This window comes from Cupressus sempervirens, chromosome 3 (assembly GCF_028749045.1).
Source record: "Cupressus sempervirens isolate cs-2001-9-10 chromosome 3, ASM2874904v1, whole genome shotgun sequence".
NCBI classification, from domain to species: Eukaryota; Viridiplantae; Streptophyta; class Pinopsida; order Cupressales; family Cupressaceae; genus Cupressus; species Cupressus sempervirens.
This window is the reverse complement of record NC_143120.1, coordinates 639,148,942-639,169,698: the sequence shown is the minus strand read 5'-3', so window position 1 is coordinate 639,169,698 and position 20,757 is coordinate 639,148,942. Positions and strand designations below refer to the sequence as shown.

At 34.8% G+C, this 20,757-nt stretch overlaps 1 protein-coding gene across 5 annotated transcripts in view; it reads right to left on the bottom strand.

Moving 5' to 3' along the window:
• The window catches only part of LOC149568301 (uncharacterized), a 124,218-nt gene extending 103,936 nt beyond the window's left edge, over positions 1–20,282 (bottom strand). For 2 of the 5 annotated variants that reach the window (XM_089821280.1, XM_089821278.1), the window contains exons 1-2: positions 19,546–20,282; positions 12,845–13,058 (exon numbers count right to left, since the gene is read on the bottom strand). In XM_089821280.1, the coding sequence (XP_089677406.1) occupies positions 12,845–13,058; positions 19,546–19,971 (640 nt within the window). In that variant the 5' untranslated portion in view covers positions 19,972–20,282. Of the gene's footprint in view, positions 1–12,844; positions 13,059–17,670; positions 17,932–19,545 lie in introns of those variants that run through there. The other 3 variants (XM_089821281.1, XM_089821279.1, XM_089821282.1) reach the window with 2 other exon arrangements.
• Between the last annotated feature and the right edge of the window lie 475 nt (positions 20,283–20,757).

The following is a 20,757-nucleotide window of genomic DNA, read 5'->3' as shown; positions in this document are numbered from 1 at the left end:
CAGAGGTTGTGTATTTGGTTCGGTATGAACTTGTTTTGATGATTCAGAGGTTGTGATGTCGAAATTATTACTGTGTCTTATCTTTATGTTTGCAGTTGTTATTCACGATTTTAAGTACAACACGCTATCTTTTGACTTGTTTGATTTTGACAATTTAATTGTTCCTAATTTTAGTGCTAAAGATGAGTTTGATTTCATGTTAGAGATGTTGCAAAGGTTTCTAATGATATTCATGCTGCTCATTGGTGTTCTTGGATTGTATAATGACTATGTTGGTGGTATGCATTGATTGAGATCAAATTGCTAGAGTATGGATGTTCCCTCATTTAGGTTCTGACTGATCAAATGAAGTAACATGCTTTGAAGCTTGGTATTGCTTTGGCGATTGTGTAATGTGTTCGTGCTTGAAGATTTCGGTCCTACCGAGGTCCTAATCGACTTACTAAGGACTGCATTAGTCGTAGAGCTTCATTGTTGTAACTTTTATTATGCTAGATCTGCTATTCCACCTAGTGGTTGTAATTGGTATAAATGAAAGATCAACATGTAATTGTATGCATGTGAGAGAGTCTGAAATATATTCAAGCTTGATATGAGGAGAGATATTGTGCTTCACTAGAATTGTATAGGCATAGTCTCATAGAAAATGTTGTTTGTCAATTTGGTTACAATGAACTACATGTCCATCTTGATGTAATAATTATAATAAGATCGCTGAACCCGACTGAGGATCAAATCTAAGATTGGATGTGAGCAATGTGCTCTGGACAGTGTGCCTTGATTATTTAGTTGTAAGCCTCTAGGTTTATATGCACCTTTTGTTCTCTATTTTTCATGCTTTTAACTGGGCAGTACTTTTAGCAGAGTACATCATCTTGTGGGTTAGATCCTGACAGGGAATTTTCCTAAAGGGTTTCCTCGAGAATAAATCTTGTACTCATGCGTTATGTGTTGAGGATCCTACATTAATTGTTTATCATTCAAATCAGTTTATGTTTGAGAGGCTTTAAGCATCTAAATTATTACAACTGATTCACCCCTTGGTTAGCTTGCCTTCTTTGTGCCCAACAAGTCCATTCATTGCAAGCATAACTAAGTCCTTATCAGCAAATACTTCACCAATTGCACTAAGTTATCCTCTATATTTCTCATAAAGTATGTAACTACATATTCATCTCCAGCCATTTTCGCATGCAACAAATGACGCTATAGGGCAAGAGATCTACTAGCATTGGTGAATTCATACAGAGTTTTGAGAGTTTAAAACATCCCCTTCCATGATTTTACTTTTGAGATAATGGGAATCAAATGACCCTTAATCAATCATAATCTTCTTGTAAGAACACTTGCAACCAAAAATATTATTGTTTCCACATAACCCATAATAAATCTAAAATACATAAGCACTTAAAATCCACATGCAAGAGAATGGACAACATACCCAAAAAAATGTGACACAAAATATATCCCAAGAACCCCTCATTGAAGGAAAAAATCACCTCCAAAAGCATCCATCACCATGTATTATTCAACAAAACACCACTACAATACAACCATGGAAGTCTTCAAATCCATAGCCATAACCAAATAATCCATGTGAACAAGTATGAATACGCACATCCTATGCGATACTTTCAACCTCCACAAATGCTCCCTTTTGCTAATTTGTCTATTGTCTGTCTTACTCTCTTATATCAACAACTACCCTTGTGGTTGCTTTTATAATAGCAAGCTCCCACAAAACACCAAGTGGTATTACATAAACCATTTGCTACCAAACCCCCCCATTAACCCACATTTAATATTTGTGCATTTAATATTTCTCCCCAATATTAAATAATTACATCAAATATGATCATAATGTTTCAATACAACACATCAAGCATATCCCATAGGAATCTCTTCATGTTGCACATTCATCTAAGTGCTCCAAGTGCAACATTACATAATAAAAGTAAAACAATACAATATAAGTAATATTATTCAATGTGTGCAACACCCATAATCTCAACAATCTCCGACTTGTTGTATTGAAACATGATAGGAAGGTCATGCATGATGGGGGGAAAAATACTTGCACATTTTGGAAGGATGGCTCAAAAGTGATTCTTCTGCCACTCAAGGATAAAAAAAAGAGTGAAACTATGTTGTCTGTGAAAGAAGTTGTCAAAGAAATGAGAGTAACAAGATGTTGTTATGCACTAATACTAAAAAGAGCAGAAAAAGAAAACTTCGTGCCACCTGATGCAATCAAGATATTGAAGGAATTCACTGACATTGTGTTTGATGAATTGCCTAATGGTCTACCACCAAAAAGGAATATTCAACATCATATTGATCTTATTCCTAGAAAAACTCTAACTAATCAAGCAGCCTATCAGTTGAATCCAACGCAATATACAGAGCTGAGTAAACAAGTAACAGAACTAATGCAAAAAGACTTGATCAGAGAAAGCATGAGCCCATGTACAGTACTGGCACTGTTGACTCCAAAGAAGGATGGCACATGGAGGATGTGTACTGACAATAGAGCAATTAATAGGATTACCATTAAGTATCGATTTCCTATTCCTCAGATAGAGGACATGATGGACGAATTAGTGAGGGCTAAGTACTTTAACAAGATTGATCTCCAAAGTGGCTACCACCCAATCCACATTCGAGGAGATGAACGGAAGACAACATTTAAGGCAAGAGATGGTTTGTATAAATGGATGGTTATGCCATTTGGGCTTTCTAATGCACCTAGTACATTTATGCGGTTGATGAATACTGTGTTACAACCTTACATTGGTAAGTTTGTTGTAGTTTATTTTGATGATATCTTGATCTATAGAAAAGGAAAAGAAAAACACTTACAACACCTAAGAATCATCTTGGGCGTACTAAGGAAAGAGAAACTCTATGCAAATTTGAAGAAGCGTAGATTTATGCAAACTAGTTTGACCTTTTTAGGCTTTGTCATTTCTAAAGCTAGTGTTCAGATGGATCCAAAAAATATCAAGGCAATCCTAGAATGGCCTAGTCCTTCCAACATAATAGGGGTACAAAGCTTTCATGGATTGGCAACTTTCTACCAAAAGTTTATTCAAAATTTTAGCAGTATTGTAGCACCCATAACTGATTGTACCAAAGAAAGGGAATTCACATGGACAACGGATGTGCTGAGGAAAGTTTCAAGTTCTTTAAGACAAAGGTAACTGAAGCACCTATATTGGCACTTCGACATTTTGACAAGGTATTTGAAGTTGAGTGTAATGCTTCTAATGTTCAAATAGGCGTTGTTCTTAGCCAAGCAAGTAAGCATGTAGCTTTCTTTAGTAAAAAATTGAATGAAGTAAACAAAGAATTATTCTACCTATGATCTAGAGTTTTATGCAATTGTTCAAGCACTAAGGCACTGGAGGCACTATCTGGTCCTACAAGAGTTTGTGTTATTTACTGATCATATTGCCCTGAAATATCTTAACACTCAAAAGAAGTTGAACAGCTGACATGTCAAGTGGGTATCCTTTTTACAGGGATACACCTTTGTTCTAAAATGTAAGTATGGAAAACAAAACCAGGTTGCTAATGCCTTGAGAAGGCGTGCTACACTATTAATCACCATGGAAATCACTAGTTTTGATGCTATTAAGGCTTTATATGAGACTGATGATGATTTATGGAAAATTGTAGAACAATTAAAGGCTTAAGCCCTAGTAAGTCGGACCATGTGAGAGGTGATTATTTTTATCCAGGATGGGTACCTCTTTAAAGGTAAACAACTATGTATACCAAGTGGATCTGTGCGGGAAAATATTATCAAGGAATTTCACAGTGGTGGACAAGCTAGACACTTTGGCAAGGGCAAGACAATAAACTTAGTTGAAGATAAGTATTATTGGCCCAGGATAAAGCGGGACATTACTAAATATGTGGCAAGGTGCAAAGTCTCTCAAGTGGCTAAAGGATATTCACAAAATATAGGACAATCCATGCCTTTACCCTTACCCACTGAACCATGCACTGATTAAAGCATGGATTTTGTATTGGGTCTTCCACATACTCAATGAGGTAATGATTCTATTTTTGTAGTTGTTGATCAATTTTCAAAGATGGTTCATTTTATTGCATGTAAAGACCAATGATGCAACTAGGATAGCAGAATTATTCTTCTCAGAAGTTGTCTGTTTACATGGTCTTCCAAAGATCATTACATTTGATAGAGATACGAAGTTCTTGAGTCATTTTTAGAGGATTTTATGGAGAAAATTGGGAACCAAGTTACAGTTTAGTAGTGCCTATCATCCTCAAACAGATGGGCAAACAAAGGTCATCAATCGAAGCTTGTGAAACTTGTTACGCTGCATTGTTGGTGAGAAGCCCAAACAGTGGGACTTGGCATTGCCCCAGGCAAAATTTGCCTACAATAGTTCTATTTACAGATCAACAGGAAAATCTCCTTTTTAGATTGTATAGGAACCCTCAAGATGCTCTAGATCTTGTTTCACTTCCATTGGGTGACAAAATTAATGATGATGGAGTAGCTTTTGTTGAACACCTTCACCAGCTCCAACAAGATGTGAGACAAAAATTACAAGACGCTAATGCAAGCTACAAGATTGCTGCAAATGCTACTTGAAGACAACAAATATTTCCTAAAGGTGATTTGGTGATGGTTTACTTGAGACATGAACAGTTCCCCACAGGCACATACCATAAATTGAAGTATAAAAAGATTGGGCCTTACAAAATCATCAAAAAGATCAATGATAATGCTTATGAGGTTAGCCTACCAAAACATCTTGACATCTCTCCTATAATTAATGCTTTTGATTTATATGCATTCCATGGAGATGTTCTAGAGACAGAGGATGAACAGGACGTGGATTGGCAACACCAACTTCCTAATAAGAAGGAAAAGATTGCCAAAAATTTTGACAACCAAACCACCTCCACAAGGCATGGCCAGCATAATAGATACTTGATACAATGGGATGGGTTACCTAAAATAGAGAGTATATGGTTCTTTGAGTGAGCAGTGATGTAGTTAGATCCAACAAAGTTACAACAATTCACAGCCAGCCAGCTACGTTTCTCTCATGAAGGGGAGAATGATGCATCAACTTTCGGGAGTCATAACTTTTGACTCGGACCTAGGTTTTCTTTCAAATTTTTACAGTGGTTGCGTAGGAGTTTGGTGGGCTAACAATTAGGCTTTGCTCCATTGTTTCCAAAAAAGTTTATTTTTAAGTCCCAGAAAATCCATTTAGACACCCAAAACTCTATTTCCGTAATCTTTGTGCCTTTTTTCGAATTTTTGTTATATAATAACTTCGAATGGGTATTTCAAAATTTGAATATTAGTTGGCAGGTCTAGTTGTCATATAGTTTAAGGAAAGTCCAGTTTTATTTGCAGCTTTCTAGGAGCTAATTTCGAAGATTACCAAAAATGGCAAATTTCAAGATTTGTAAAAATCTGCCAAAAAAGGTAATTTTATGTTTTTTCGAATTTAGAATGTTTTTGGTTATTTAAGAAAGCTATAGAACAATGTAGAAAGGAGGATGGTGAATGGAAAAATATGGAGTTTCAAAAATTATGTGTTGCATCTATATTTCTCTCTATTATGTTTTCTTTCTACTACATGTAACGTTGTGAGCGAATACTTGGTACTACATCAATTCAATATAGGGTTGCAACAACAAAACTATAGTTCTGATACCACTTGTAAGGAAACTTGCAACCGAAAATATTACCGTTCCCACAGCCCATAATAGCTTTGAAATACAAAAGCACTTAAAATTAACATGCAAGAGAATAGACAACACACCCACAAAAATGTGACATAAGATATATCCCGGGAAACTCTCATTGGCAAAAAAACCCTTCTGACCAATAATTTCACATGCCCAAAATCTATTGACAACCCATCATAACAGCAAACCCAAAACTCTCAGATCTACAATAAACAAATTTCAAAAGTAATATATCTTGCCCTTTCTTTCCTTCCACAAAAAATGTGACACAAGATATATCCTGGGAAATCCTCATTGACAAAAAAAACCTAGCCTCCAAAAATATCCATCACCATGTATTATTCAATAAAACACTATTGCAATACAACCATGGAAGCCTTCAAAGCCATAGCCATAACTAAGTAATCCATGTGAACAAGCATGAATCCACACATCCCATGCTATGCTTCCAACCTCCATAAATGTTCCTTTTGGCTAATCCATCTATTGCCCGTCTAACTCTTTCTCACATCAACAACTACCCTTGTGGTTGCTTTTATAATAGCAAGCTCCTACAAAACCACCAAGTGGTATTACATAAACCATGTGCTACCAAACCCCCCATTGACCCACATTTAATATTGGTCATTGAATATTTTCCCCAAAATAAATAATTATATCAAATAGTATCACAATTTTACAATACAAAACATCAAGCCCATAGGAATCTTTGTGTTGCACGTCCACCTAGGTGCTCCTAGTGCAACATTACATAATAAAATAAAATAATACAATATAAACAAAACAATATGATGCAATATGTGCAACACCCATAATCTCAACAGTTCTTAGCCATAATTTTATTGTTTTTCCATTGAGTTCTTTCAAGTTCCTAAGATGGCTTCGCAGCATCAAAATTAACATAATCCAGAAGGTTATTCTCTTCAAGTGGAATAAGAACTCTCGGATTCAAAGAAGAGAAATTAGAAGAGCCATTCAATTGACCTAATTTTAGATAGGTCATTGTTGTTACTGGCTGAAAACAATAAATTTAAAGAAGAGAAAGGAGATAGTTGATACAAAACAATTCTGGTTCTCGATCAAATTCTCAAACCTACTCTAATACCATATTAAAGTAACGAGCCAAAATATTAAAATATACTAAATAATATATGCAAATGCGAAACAACAAAAAGCACAAAACAATTATCCTAGAAAAACCCTCCTCCTAAGGGTGGAAAACCTAGCCCACCAATATATAGGTCCTTTATTAGATTGTTAAAATTGAATACAAAATGTCTACCTTCGATGCATATAATAAATACTGACCACTAAATGATCATCTATTAGCACAACACATTATCTTCTCACTTCAACACATCAAGGCTCAATATGTCACTATACATGCACATAAATACTATAATCTAAACTTAACATGAAAACAAATATTAAACTTGACTTCCCTCAGAGCTATTGAATCTCTTTGATAGTAATCCCAAACTGAAGAGATTAGATATCCACCAATATTCAAAATCACCACACCGTCTCTTACAAGCAATTCCTACAATACATGTATTATTACCAAATACCAATGAATAATGAAAGAGAGCACAATATTAAGAATATCTCAATGTGAGAGGAATATGAAACGTCAGATTTTCGGTTACAAGAATTAAACCATCTCTCACGTGAGATGATCCATCTTCTAGGAATGTTGATGGAGGTAGAGAATAAAACCAATGAACTCGTAATGAATATTAAATAATACAAAATAGACACATAGAGGAAGTCTCCAAAATGTTTGTCAGATATGACAAGGCCTCGTCAACAATGCATGGCGCTGAGGAAACTTAATGCTAGATGCCAGGTCATCAATGTGAATGGAGCATGAAGACTAACCACACAAAAAAATAAAGATAACAAAAATGAGCTATCGGTTCAAATAATTGATAGCCAAAAAACATCAATCTTCTAGAGGATAATAGAGAGAGGAAACTGATCATCATAAGAGTCCAAACACACACAAAAATCAGCTAAATAAAGACATCAACAACAGAGGCATACATGGCACATAACAAAGATTGAAGATGTCTTACGCAGGTACAATCTTCAACACTAAGTTCTATGTAATATTTGAAAGGTATTGCATCAATCTTCCATAGGATAATAAAGAGAGGAAACTGATCATCATAAGAGTCCAAACACACTAAAAAATCAGCTAAATAAAGACGTCACCAACAGAGGCATGCATGGCACATAACAAAGATTGAAGATGTCTTACGCAGGTATCATCTTCAACACTAAGTTCTATGTAATATTTGAAAGGCATCCTGTACATTTTATTCAAATGTATTTCAAAAAAGGACCTTTGGATGTAGTTTTAAAATATATTATTAATAAATGGAGAGAGAAAAACATAAATAGATAAAAGGCCCAAAATAAATCATCTAGAAAAGAGAGATCAAGATTCACATCAAAGCATCTGATTCTATCATTTCATTATTCCTTCCATTTTGGAGATTGAAGCATTTAAGGATGAAAACTATTGGTGTTGGAGATCTAGAGAATTATAACCCTCTTGGTTTTCCATAGTTGGATTTAGATTTAAAGTGGTTCTAATCAAGGATTGCACTTGGACTTATTGATTAAAGTTATGTTCAACATGATATAGTAATTTGAACTCATTTTCAGTTTGCTACAAGGATTTATTAGATATTTCAGCTTGTGGAAATTTGAATTGATTAATAACTGCAAGCAAATCTGTTATATTTATTTTATTGGCTGATTGAAAGGCATTTTCAAATCATTTACAGACCTTATATTAGTAATTTAGGAGGGTGTCTTACTGCTATAACCAACATTAATGTTGATTATATTGGCTGTCACAAATAAAATACAGCTCTGGAGTTTCTAGGTATTTCCTTGTTTATTGCTGCTGTCATAATTTATCCAACAGCTCATTATTCAAGAATCAAAAATAATTTCATATTTGGTTTCTTTCAGTGAATAAGAGGTTCATACAAACCTTGGTGAATAATAGTATGAAGTCAAGAATCAAGTCATATTTGATATATATGGCACTTGCCACTTATAACTCAAACCTGCAGTTTATGTTGGATTTGAAGATGTATGCTAACATTATGGGAGTTTAGAATTGATGTTTGGAGGTGTAAATTTGATTTGCAAAAGTTCGTTATCTTGTGTTACTGCTATCACCTAGGGATCAGAATCTACATCGGTCATTGATTATTTTTCACCCAGCACATGTTTGATGAATCACCCATTTTCTAAAGTTGTCCAATAGGGGTTACTACAAAAGAGTGTCTTGTAGATGTCCAACACATATTTGAGATTGCAATGGTAAGTAAGATAAATGAGGTAAATCCAACTGAAATAGTTTCAATAAAAAATCTAATAAAGAAGAATATGCTTGTGGAAAACACTGAGAAGGAGACTACAAATGTGAGACCAATCACAGCTGACTTTTATTCTAGGAGAGTTACAATGAAAGAAGTGACCACTACAGATATTGAATCATGGAAGATGAGAAAAAAAGCTACAAGATGTTTCAAGGAAAAGGAAAACAAAGAAAAACATCTCGATATCATTTCAATTAACCAGGACTATTCATTATCATGTTTTTTAAGCTAGGTTTTTAGAAGCTTTCAAAATAGAGACAATCTGTGAAAAATTACTGACTCAAGTAAGAGAAACTTATATGAGTACAAGTCAATTCCCTAATATAAATCTAACGCAATTGTGTTGCACATCTAAAGAATGCTTGCTTCTGAGATAACATATTTTCTATTTTGACAACATTGTCTAAATATACAATGTGTTTTAATATATTGGCAAGAACGAGATGGATAAAGAGTTAGACAGAAATTTCTGTCCTCCTCGCGTGCACGTATCCTCGTATCCAATACGACATGGATACACATCAAATATTGTACCCATGTGTATCCTAAAAAACTTGATTATCCAACTGTGCCGAATACTATGTGATTTGATTTTTTTAAAGATTTGATGTAAATCTTCCTAATATTTTTTTTTAAAACTTTATTAATGTAAATTTTTTAAAACATTTGGTAAAAAACCTGCACCAAACAAAGAAAGACAATTGAAAAAAAATTCTATTTCAGCGGCCCTTTTTTGGGGTTATCTTCTAATGGAACTCGTCTATTTTTAATTATTGTAAAGTGCTAAATTAACTTACAATTATTTAGGTAGAATTTATGTGTCTATATTGCTTTTGAAGTAATTAATATCTCCTCTAATAACTTAGAAAATTGTGTTAAATATGTGTGTGTGTGCTTTTATTAATACCACATTCAGCTGTATCCAAATTGGAGGTCTAAAGAAATGGCCATATATGTACCCAATACCGTATGCATATCTTTGTCTGTGCAACTTTGTATGGATTCATTGGAAACAGAAAAGAGTGGAAGTGTGGAAACTGACTCTTTTGGGGAGTAAGATTGTTTATATAAAATAGTTATGCTATGGAGAACAAGACAATGCATGGATTGTATCTCTTACTGCATCATCTCTAGGGAAAGAGTTTGAGGCAAAGTAGTGATAATGAAAGGACGAGAAACATGTTACCTAAGGTTAAGAAAGAGACAAGTAATACTATGATTAAATATGAACATGACTTCTGTTTCACACTACAGGCTAGACCTAGTGCTGCTGTCAAATGGCATTTGCTATATTGCTAATTTTTATTGAGATCTTGCCACTTCTTGGGTGGTTTAGGAGAACTTTGTTAGCCAGTAACTTGGATAGAGGACACTATCTAGAGAGCCAAAAATATTTTCCTACAAAGAAAACAGAAGTTCTGCAGAATAGTTTGAAACTTTGAATAGATGAAAGAAAAAGTTGTTGCAGTAAACTTTGATTTCCCTTGTACAGAAAGATTATCCATTTTATTCTGCTAAGATTAATGAAGATTGAAGGGATTCTACTTTGCAGTCAGCATATCATGGGTTTGTCTTTTTTTTTTCTAATTCCCTGTTACCCTTCCCCTCTCCTAGTCTATTCTGTTGTATTTTGTCTCTGCAGATACCAACTCAAAGAGTAGTTGTAGGAGGGCAGCATAAAGGATAGATTTTGTGCATCAGTTTTTGCAGAAATAAATATTCTACAATAGTTGCTATCAAAGAACACTATAAAATGACCTTGAGCTAGGGAAGGAGAACTAGAAGATACAATAAAATTAGGAATGGCCAAGATGGATTGCTTGGAAGATTACAAGGAATTGATGGTAGATTCCAACTGAATGAATTCAAAGATTAACAAGAAGATTTGGGAGCCCTTGTTAGAACAGGATACCCCATCTGAAGACTGATACAAGCTTTAGTTCAAAAAACAAAATAAAAGTAAAGGAGAAGAATCCAAGCTTTTGTGGTGATTTGAAGTTTGAACTCTGATTTGTTAATCAGATGGCTACAAGAAATAGTATGATATTTCGATATAGAGAGCATAGATGAAGGTGAACCAAGAAGAGAAAAATTAGCAGTGACAAGAAATAAGTTGCATCCTGCCTTATGGTTGCATAATCTCCAAAATACTCAGAAAAGCCAATTTAAAAACAAGATTGAGTTCTGCCCCAAGATATTAAAAGAGCTGCTTGCCAAATTCTTACGTATAAGTTATTTGTCAAAGGTATTCAAACAATCCTAAATTTTGAGGGAAAGGCAGTTCTTTTTGTTGGAGTAATATACCAGTTTATGATGTTGCAGATAAGAGCAAATTTTCAAAAGGGCAAAGAGAAGCCTATTGCTAGATATGTAGCTGAGCTCTGCTTCAAATTGCAGGACAAGCTAGCCTTAGTCAAGTTGCACTATAGTTCAGCCCACCACCTACTAATTAATAAGGAGAGGGTGAGAAGTTTGGATGATTTACTTTGGTGCCTTGTGAGTGAGATTCCAAAGAAGTAGAACTTAGTTTAAGCACAAACTGAGATTGCTTTCGACACAAACATCAACATCCACAAGTAAGTCTGCTTTCTAGTTAGTTTTTGGAGACAATGTGATGGGTTAGTCAGACTAATCAGAATTTTGAAGAGTACATGCATGGTGTATTCAAAGAAATCAAGCTCTAGCTATAAATCATGAATGATAAGAGAAGTGCAGATTTACATCAAAAAGCGAAGGTAAAAAAGGAAGCAAACAAATCATGTTTACCTTCTTTAACTTTACCTTCTTTAAAGTCTAATGGATTGTGGAAATCTATTCAGATTGATGTTTACCTTCGTAAAGAGATATTTCCTTCAAGATTATCATAAATTTAAACCAAAGAAAATTGGTCATGCATTATCCAAGAAGACAAATGAGAATGCTTATTTGGTAGCTCTGCCTCAAAAATGTGTCATCAATTCCATCCTTAATGTTGTGATACACATTATTATCAAGAAAGAATGAAACTTTTTCAAGAGAACATGCATGAAGAATGGATGCTAAAGCTACTGCAGAACAAAGGGAACACGTTGAAGGAATATTAGACACAAATATCACTGTTACAAGATTGAAGAATTATAGGACATATTTATTAAAATGGTAGGATTGCTTGATTCCAATAAGATCATAGAAGAACTCATCCCATTTGTTAAACCAATTTCTCATGAACCAAGAGGTTTAGAATTTTTTACAAATATCAGAGCCATGATGCAATGCTGACTCGTGGTTCACCTCCTGCCATAGTTGGTATTATATCCATTTTCGTTTTTGTTACAGATAATTAAATATATTGGTATCCTTTTTCCTCCTCTTTCATGTCCATTCTAATCATTCAGTGCTATACTATTTTGATTGAGTGTTTGAGTTTTTATTTGTGCTAGTGTCCAAGGATCAATTATGACTCAAATCTAGGGCATTCCATATGCAAGTTGGGGTTTTGCACCACAAAACTATCAACCCTCTTTAAGAGAGGGCCCTTTTAAGAGACTGTTTAACAATCTGTGGCGTAACTAATTTCTCTAGTATTGTAGACCTTGCTTGGTCTTGAAAACTTGCTTTTATAAAGAACTTTTTGCATTAGATAATAGTTTTGATGTTCTTCAACTGAATTGAACATTATGTATATTTTTTCATTCTACAAGCTTAATCATTTTATTTTCAGCACTTACCCACAACTGTATGGTCTTCTTCTGCCAATTTGCATAGGTAGTCTAGAAATGGAAAATACATATCTGGGTTTTCTGGTTCAACCATGATGTAGGGATTGCATTCGAAAACCTTCCATGTTGCACCAGGATCCTCTTTGCATCTTTGCACTTTCAGTGATACAATGTCCTGGATAAAGTCTATTCTTGTCAAATTCTGCAGCAGCAAAGCTAGTGTCTGCAACATATAAACATGGAAAACAAATAAAATGATACACATTAAATAGAATCACATTTTGTAGGAGAATAAACACCCCTAATCTTTTCATAGGCAGGGTGAATGGCACTCTACTCAAAGATCATGTAATGTTCCAAACTAAAATCATGCAATATTTTGTGCAGCTATATGAAATTTTGTATTTCTTTTTTTTTAAGTTTTGAAAATCAAGCCAAGCTAGAACAGCAAATAAAAATTGGAAAAAGTCAACTAGAAACACTCTAGCAAATCCGCAGTTGCTGATACAGCAAATCATTTGATCTATATCATCAATTAGAACTGCTTGTACAAACCCTAGGTATTCCAGCACTCATATCTGAATTAAAATAATCATTTCAACATCAATCCACATCATACAATAGACTTGTCAACCCTGAAGGATATGTTTTTATTCATCCACTGAGCTGAAAGTTATTACAATAAATGCAACAATATATTTTTCTGATTTTAGTATTAAAAGATCGCTCACAAATTGTAGAAGTGGACATCCTTGAACAATCTTGTTCCGTCTTGAAACCCTCAAATACCTGGTGTGAATTATTGTAGGTCACGGGCAGGACCATAGAATTGTAGCAGTTAGTAAAATTGTGTAAAAATTTCTGTGTAGCAACAAGAAATGCTGGTATAGCTCCTCCAAATCTGATTAGACCCTCCTTGGTGCTGGTACAAAATATATAATGATGACATATGGCTCCTATGGTGTCTAAAGGTTGTATGGCTGATGCAATTTGACCCGTAAGTATTAGTATTCCACCGATCTGAAATAAATGTTTGGTAAACACTAACCAATGTGCATGCAACCACTTGAAAAATCAATAGCACATGATGATTAAAGTCTCTTCCTAGATATAGTACTCAAACCCAGAATAAAATGTTAATAATCAACCACCGAAAAAAAAAATGCATAAATTACTTGTAATCTAGTGACTAGGGTTTCAAAGAGAAATAGATGTTGAAAATTAATCTCCTCATGTTGCACCTAAGATCTAGCTGAAAATGATGAGCAGAAGCAATAAATTTTGAAAAAAAAACAATAAAACCATACAAGTGCCAATTGCAAAGTATTCTTGCAAACCAATAATTTCTCATTGGAAATTTTCTTCAAATATTCAAAGATCAGAATATACAATTTAAGGAAACTGAAAAATGTCTTCAAATCCTCAATAAATCAGCACAATTGTGATCCTTGTATGGAATCACCCAAAATGAAAAAAAAGGGTTATGTCCTACATCCAAACTGAGGAATCCAGGAGGGTTTGCATCCTCTCAAACCTCAAACAAGCCAAGGGTTTTAGACATGCCTGGATTATGCAAGTGTCCAAATCTGAAAATTAGATGCACAGCATTAACTAGGATGAATACCAAATGAAGATAGACATCTCCTTGATATACCCTTTCAAATTGGCCTCATGGTTCCTAATTCCCTTGAAGTATTTAAATATGCTTTTAATTTTAATTTTATTTATTTATTTATACTAATAAAAAATACTTTTATTTTAATACTATTGTATAAACATGCCTTCTATTTTAATTATAAAAATCATAATTTGAGGACTCATGGGACTTGTCACACCTTGCAAGTCTCATGGCTTGCCGAGTTGACTCACCGTAGACTCACAAGTTGAGTCCTAGCGATTCCAAAACAAAGACTCATGAGCTTTTGTGAGGAACTCGCACAAGACCTGTATAGGGACTTGCAAGTCACGATGAAGGACACTCGATGCTACCTGACAATGGCGAAATAGAATTAACGCCCTTTTTCTGGTTTTTTCTTTTGTTGTTATCATTGTCGAGATGGCCATATATTTTGTAATGGTTCTTGATATGCCACAGAAAAGAGTCACAATGTTCTTTGTAGAAGGATTGGGTGAAAAATTGAAGGGATTCATCAAGGCACATAGGCTTAATACATCGGATGATGCTATTGGGTTAGCTCTTGATCTTGAAGTCACATCCTATCCTCAACCCCACAAGAGCTTTAGGAATCAAAATTCAGATGATGAATCACATTTGAAGGTTCCTAATCTTCACAAAGCCATGCCTCTTAAGAGAGAAAAAGATTAAAGTAATGTGTTAAGAAGAAATCTTTGTTTTTATTGCAAATAACCTTGGAAACCCAGTCAAAGGTGCCTTGGTAAGAATAAGGCATATCTTATTGAGGTGAAGTCTTATGTGGACAGCAATGAGGATAGTGAGCCCGATGACAAGGTAAAATGTACCCTTATGTCCCTATCCAACGGTTCCAACAATCATTTATTCATACTTACGAGATTGTCAAAGGACAGGGAATTGTGTGTATGGTGGACAGCAGTACTATGAGAACTTCTTTGGACTCGGCTCATGTTGGCAGATAGATGCAAAATCAGTTGCACAAGAAGAATAACCAAGTTGAGCATACAAGTAGATGATTATACATTTAGTGATGAGTCCTAAGTCGTTGTTATTGGGGATACCAAAATAGTTGTGGGAGTACCATGGTTTAGTCTCTTGGAAGACACACTCAAGACTTCAACAATGTGGAGCTTCACTTTACTCGTGAAGATAAACATAATGTGTTGAGAGCTACAAAAAATGTTAACCCACAAGTAAAGGAAGCCAAGTGTATGCAAACTTACCTTGATGATGAAACACCAATTGGGTGCAAGGCTATAAATCAGATTATTCAATTAATGACAGCAGCAACATATTTCCTTATCCTCTTGACATGGATGTCTTGATACATGGCGTTGGCAGCGATAAAATATCTTATGGTAATTCATGCTTTGCAATGGGACTTAGGAAAGGTATACACTCAGAAAATTCATTGATAGCCAAAGAATTACATTGCCATTTTACAACTTTAGTGGATTCAGCCCTTGAACCAGACCTTGGTGTAGTCATCAGACTCGATAGCATTGCTGATCTAGATTCATCTGATCTAGATACTCATGTTGGGTTGGGTTATATACAAACATTGTTCCAACTCATACTAGTGGTTTCACACTTTTGCTGACTCAATTCTTCCCCCACAAGGGTACTTACAGGTCACTATGGTGCGTAGTTTGGTTTGAGGAACATCTACATTGGGATTATACCTGTGTGCTTCATAGTACTAGGTCTTATCATGTTTACATCAGTCTAGAGGAATGAAGATCTGAAGAAGATGAAGTAAGACTTCTTTGAGATCTAGGAATTAAATGGTGTACTTGATCCTAATCAAATTTAGATCTGAAGAAGATGAAGTAAGACTTCTTTGAGATCTAGGAATTAAATGGTGTACTTGATCCTAATCAAATTTGATTAGGATGATTGCTTAGGGCAAGCAATCTCAGGGTGAGAGGACTTGTGATGTCCCCAACATGGAGCTAAAAGGATTAATAAGGGCATAAAATGAAAAATTCAGTACAAGCGAAAAGCTTAAATTATAAGTTTGGACACCTATTTCTTTAAGACTAGAAAACTAACTGAATAGTAAGGGAATACATGAATAAATTAATTAGTAGCCCAAAAAGCTAAAAGTGATCAGCAATTTATTTAATTATTCGTTATGGACTAAAGTGGGAACCACTTTAAGTTACCCATGTTTTTATTACTAGGTGAAATCTTCATGGTGAGTGATGTTAATTTTTAACTGCCAAAAAATGAAGGATTTTGTGAGGGATCAAAGCTTTTGACAGAGATGATGATGGGAGAAAATAAATCATTCCAAGTTTATGACTTTGTTATTTTTTCACTCTATACTTTGCGTGAATAGTACTGGACAAAACCCCTGTAGCAGCAACTGTTCTGGACACAACCCTGACACAGGTTATTAGTGATTTTTATTAGCAAATAAAGTCACAGAACTATAGCAGCAAACCGAGGGAACATAGTTGATCTAGTAGAGTCCATTTCTCTTCCAAACAAATCAAAGATCACAGTCTAATAATTCTTCATTGCAACTTGAATTAGGGTTTGTACACCAAAATGCAGCCATTTGAGGTCTGCCATAAGTCTGAGAGTCCATTCTTGATGCTATGATAGCAATAAAAAATCAATGTAACTGGTAAGTTCTAATTTAGCATCGACTATTTGCAAACACAAACTATAACTATTTTGCTGGATTCCATAGAGATTTCAATAGTTATTGTCTAAATCTGCATGACTTATTTATGTTTTTGGGAATAATAAGTCCAACATTTGTTGTTGTAAAACAATTTCTTTCAAAAAATAGAAGTACATGTGTAGGTTTATAAAGAGTCATAAAAAAAAAATTCACTTGAAACCCTTCCCCAAAGTTATGAGCATCCCTTGATATCCCTTGATGGTGACCATTACTTCCTAAATGAGAAACATCTCTCCAACATGTTCTCTCTCTACATCCTGATGAATTTCTCTACTTTGTGGGCACCCTAGAAGCACAACATCAAACTCCCTACCACGGTAATCTCAAATAAATTCAATGTCACCACATCAAACTCCCTACCACGGTAATCTCTCTATATCCTGATGAATTTCTCTACTTTGTGGGCACCCTAGAAGCACAACATCAAACTCCCTACCACGGTAATCTCAAATAAATTCAATGTCACCACAAAAAAAATTCTCACCTATGGATGAAGTGCTCGTCATCAATTGATATTTCAGCTTGCGGCCATGACAACTCCTGGATCCCCATCCTTGATGTTGTGAAGCACCACCTCTTCTCCTTCCAATTTGAGTTTCAGCTCCAAGTTTAATAGCTTAGGGTGATTTCCGAATGGGAATAAAGCCTTTGTATATCCAAAACCATGGAATTCTTCCCCAGTATAACAATATAGAGGTCATCGTGCATCTCATGTCTTCCCAAGGAGATGTCAAAGAATGGGAAAGCAATCTGCAAGTACAACATTGACAATCAAGACTCACACTTTTCTCGTACAACACTCCACAAACTCAAAATAGATGATATCTAGGAGCCCTAAAGGAGAAGCAAGGAGAAACTCTTGGACCTTTCCTCCTTGAACCTCTAAATCTACCTTATAGTTTTTTATTCTTCATCAAAAAAGCACCTCTATGTAATATATTTATGCTTTTTAAAGAATTGTGCCCATGCTCTCAAAGGCTTGGTAAAACGAAAAAATAATTTCTACATTCAAAGTTCAGTTTCTGAATCATCATGCTTGTTGGGCCTTAAGGTAACACCCCAAACTATTATAGTTATTTTTTCTTTAGCAATCAATACTTGAATTTTCAAGGAGCATTTTTTTAGAGTTGGTAAAAGACCAAATAATCTGTGTTCCACAACTTATCTAGGATGAGGATTATAAGATGGAAAGGAATGAATTTCAATGATGGCAATTTGCCTTGCCCTGAGGAGCATCTAGTTGTCCCAGATATTATACATCCTATGGTGTTTTTTTAATTTTTGAAACACATTTCAAATATATTTCAAAGATTTGAATATTTTGGTAGGCAAGAGGGGGGGGTGGGTGCGAGTGGACATCTACCACATACTGCAATACCTCAAACACCATTAGAGACAAGGGTTTTAGGGTCTGGGACACGTGATTGAAAGTAAAATATTAATGGAGAAATAAAGGAGAAGAAAAGGAAATATGTACAATCATACAGCATATTTTCATTATGCAAAGCTGCAGTATTTCAGGTCCCTTGTTTATTTTTTTGCTGAAATTTCAAACTCCAAAACGTAACAACTCCAGTATATATGAGAAAATCTAAACTTGTTTTTTGTACCAATAAAAAATTTACATGGAATCAGACATGCCATTAGGTCCACAATTACAGAAACCAGCATTATAAGATAAGATTATAAATTAAAACTATCCTTTTTATTTAGTTAAAAATATATATAAATATAAACTCACTTATTTTAAAAAATAATTAAAAAATAAAATTAAATAGCTGCATGGAATCACTCTACAATACATTTTACTTCAATCTTACTAAATAGTGTCAAGAGATCTACAGGAAACCGTGTAAGCTATTAAGGCCACAATTAGAAACAACCAACACAAATGACATTACACAATGGAAAATCAAATTACAAGCAACATTTAACATTCATCTATTCGGAATTGGCTAAATCCTAAACTAAAATCTAAAATGTAAATCATCGCAAGGGAAAAGTGAATTTTGAAAAAAAAAAACACTGAGTGTCCATCTTGATAAGATTTACGTTTTAGTTTAGGATTTAGACATTTCCAGTGTACCATACCCAAAATGTACGTATACCAGGATTTACCAGCACTGCCCAGTAACAAGGCGTGTATATATTATATTTTTTATAAAATGGCACAGATTTAAAAACTAATAACAAAAATTTAACTATTACCCTAAAATATATTTTCCTCGAACTTTGTAATCAATTTCAAAAAGTTATTATTTTCCTCTTGTGAACTATGCAAACTTGACTCATAAGCCAGAGTCAGAGAGATAGTTTAAGTCTTTCCCAAGAAAAGAAAACATCAAAACAAGGAACCCAACGTACCATTCGAGTAAGGGACTTAATCCGGGAGAAACTGTCCACTTCTTCTGCTTTGGCTTCCACATATTCATCCACATCAGCTCCCCAAGCCTCTTGTTCATATCGGAAAGCAGCATTTCCATCCTTGAAATGCCGTTTGCCATGGGCCAAACCAGACACGGCCTTTACTCTCTCCATCTTTTCGGTAAGCTTTTCATCTTTTTTCTTCTTTTGGCGACCATCGATCATTTTAATGTGGTGCTCACAGAGAGTGTGGCCACTCCTGACAGGGGCGCTGCACCTCCATCGTTTACCATCTGACCGTCTACAACGCAGCTCCTCTTTTACTTCCTCTACTTCTGCTCCTCTGTACATGCTCATGCGACCACCCTCTTCACAGATTCTGAAAACAGAAAACCCTTCCTCTAATGGTTGGTTCTCAGTACCCATTAAAATGTGCTTCCAAAACTGCTCTTGCTAATTCTTCTACAGTCTCTGCATACTCATGTGACCACCCCATTCACAGAGCTCTGAAAAAAGAAAACCCCTCTTCAAATGGGTTTCCTTACACAATAAAATGTGCTTTCACCACGGTTCTTGTTAATTCTTCTACTTCTGCTCATCTGTGCAAACTCGTGAGACAAGCCTCTTCACAGAATTCGGGAAAAATAACCTTTCCTCAAATTTTTGGTTCGCATTACCCACTGAAATGTGTTTCCATTTCTCAGTACCAACGAAAGTGGTCTTTCCAAATTCTTCTTCATAATGACAGTACGATGTTTCCTTTTTTAAGCCACCCTAGGACATGAAATTGTTGAATAGGCAGGTTGACGCCCGATATTTTAGTTTTTTACCAAAAAGCAGCCTGATAAAATTCCCTCGACTTTCGTGTGTTGTGGGACATGACCGCGACATGATACCTTACGGTTACCGACACGACTAAAACCTTGAAATGCAATCGTTTCTAACTGATGTGTCCCTTTTGGCATTGTCCACGTAGCAAGTTGATGGTACATTTTATTGGAGTTTCAAAAACTTTTTTTTATAGAAAAAAGGTTGAAGTTTAGATTTATTATTATTTGTGCAGATTAATTATATTTATAAATAGATTTGAATCTTACAAAGTTTTACATATTTAATATTAAATATAATATTTATTTGTTTTCTTAAATTTTATTTATTCAATTTTAATTTTACATAATACTAATATTTATCGATTTAAAAATTATTGATAAA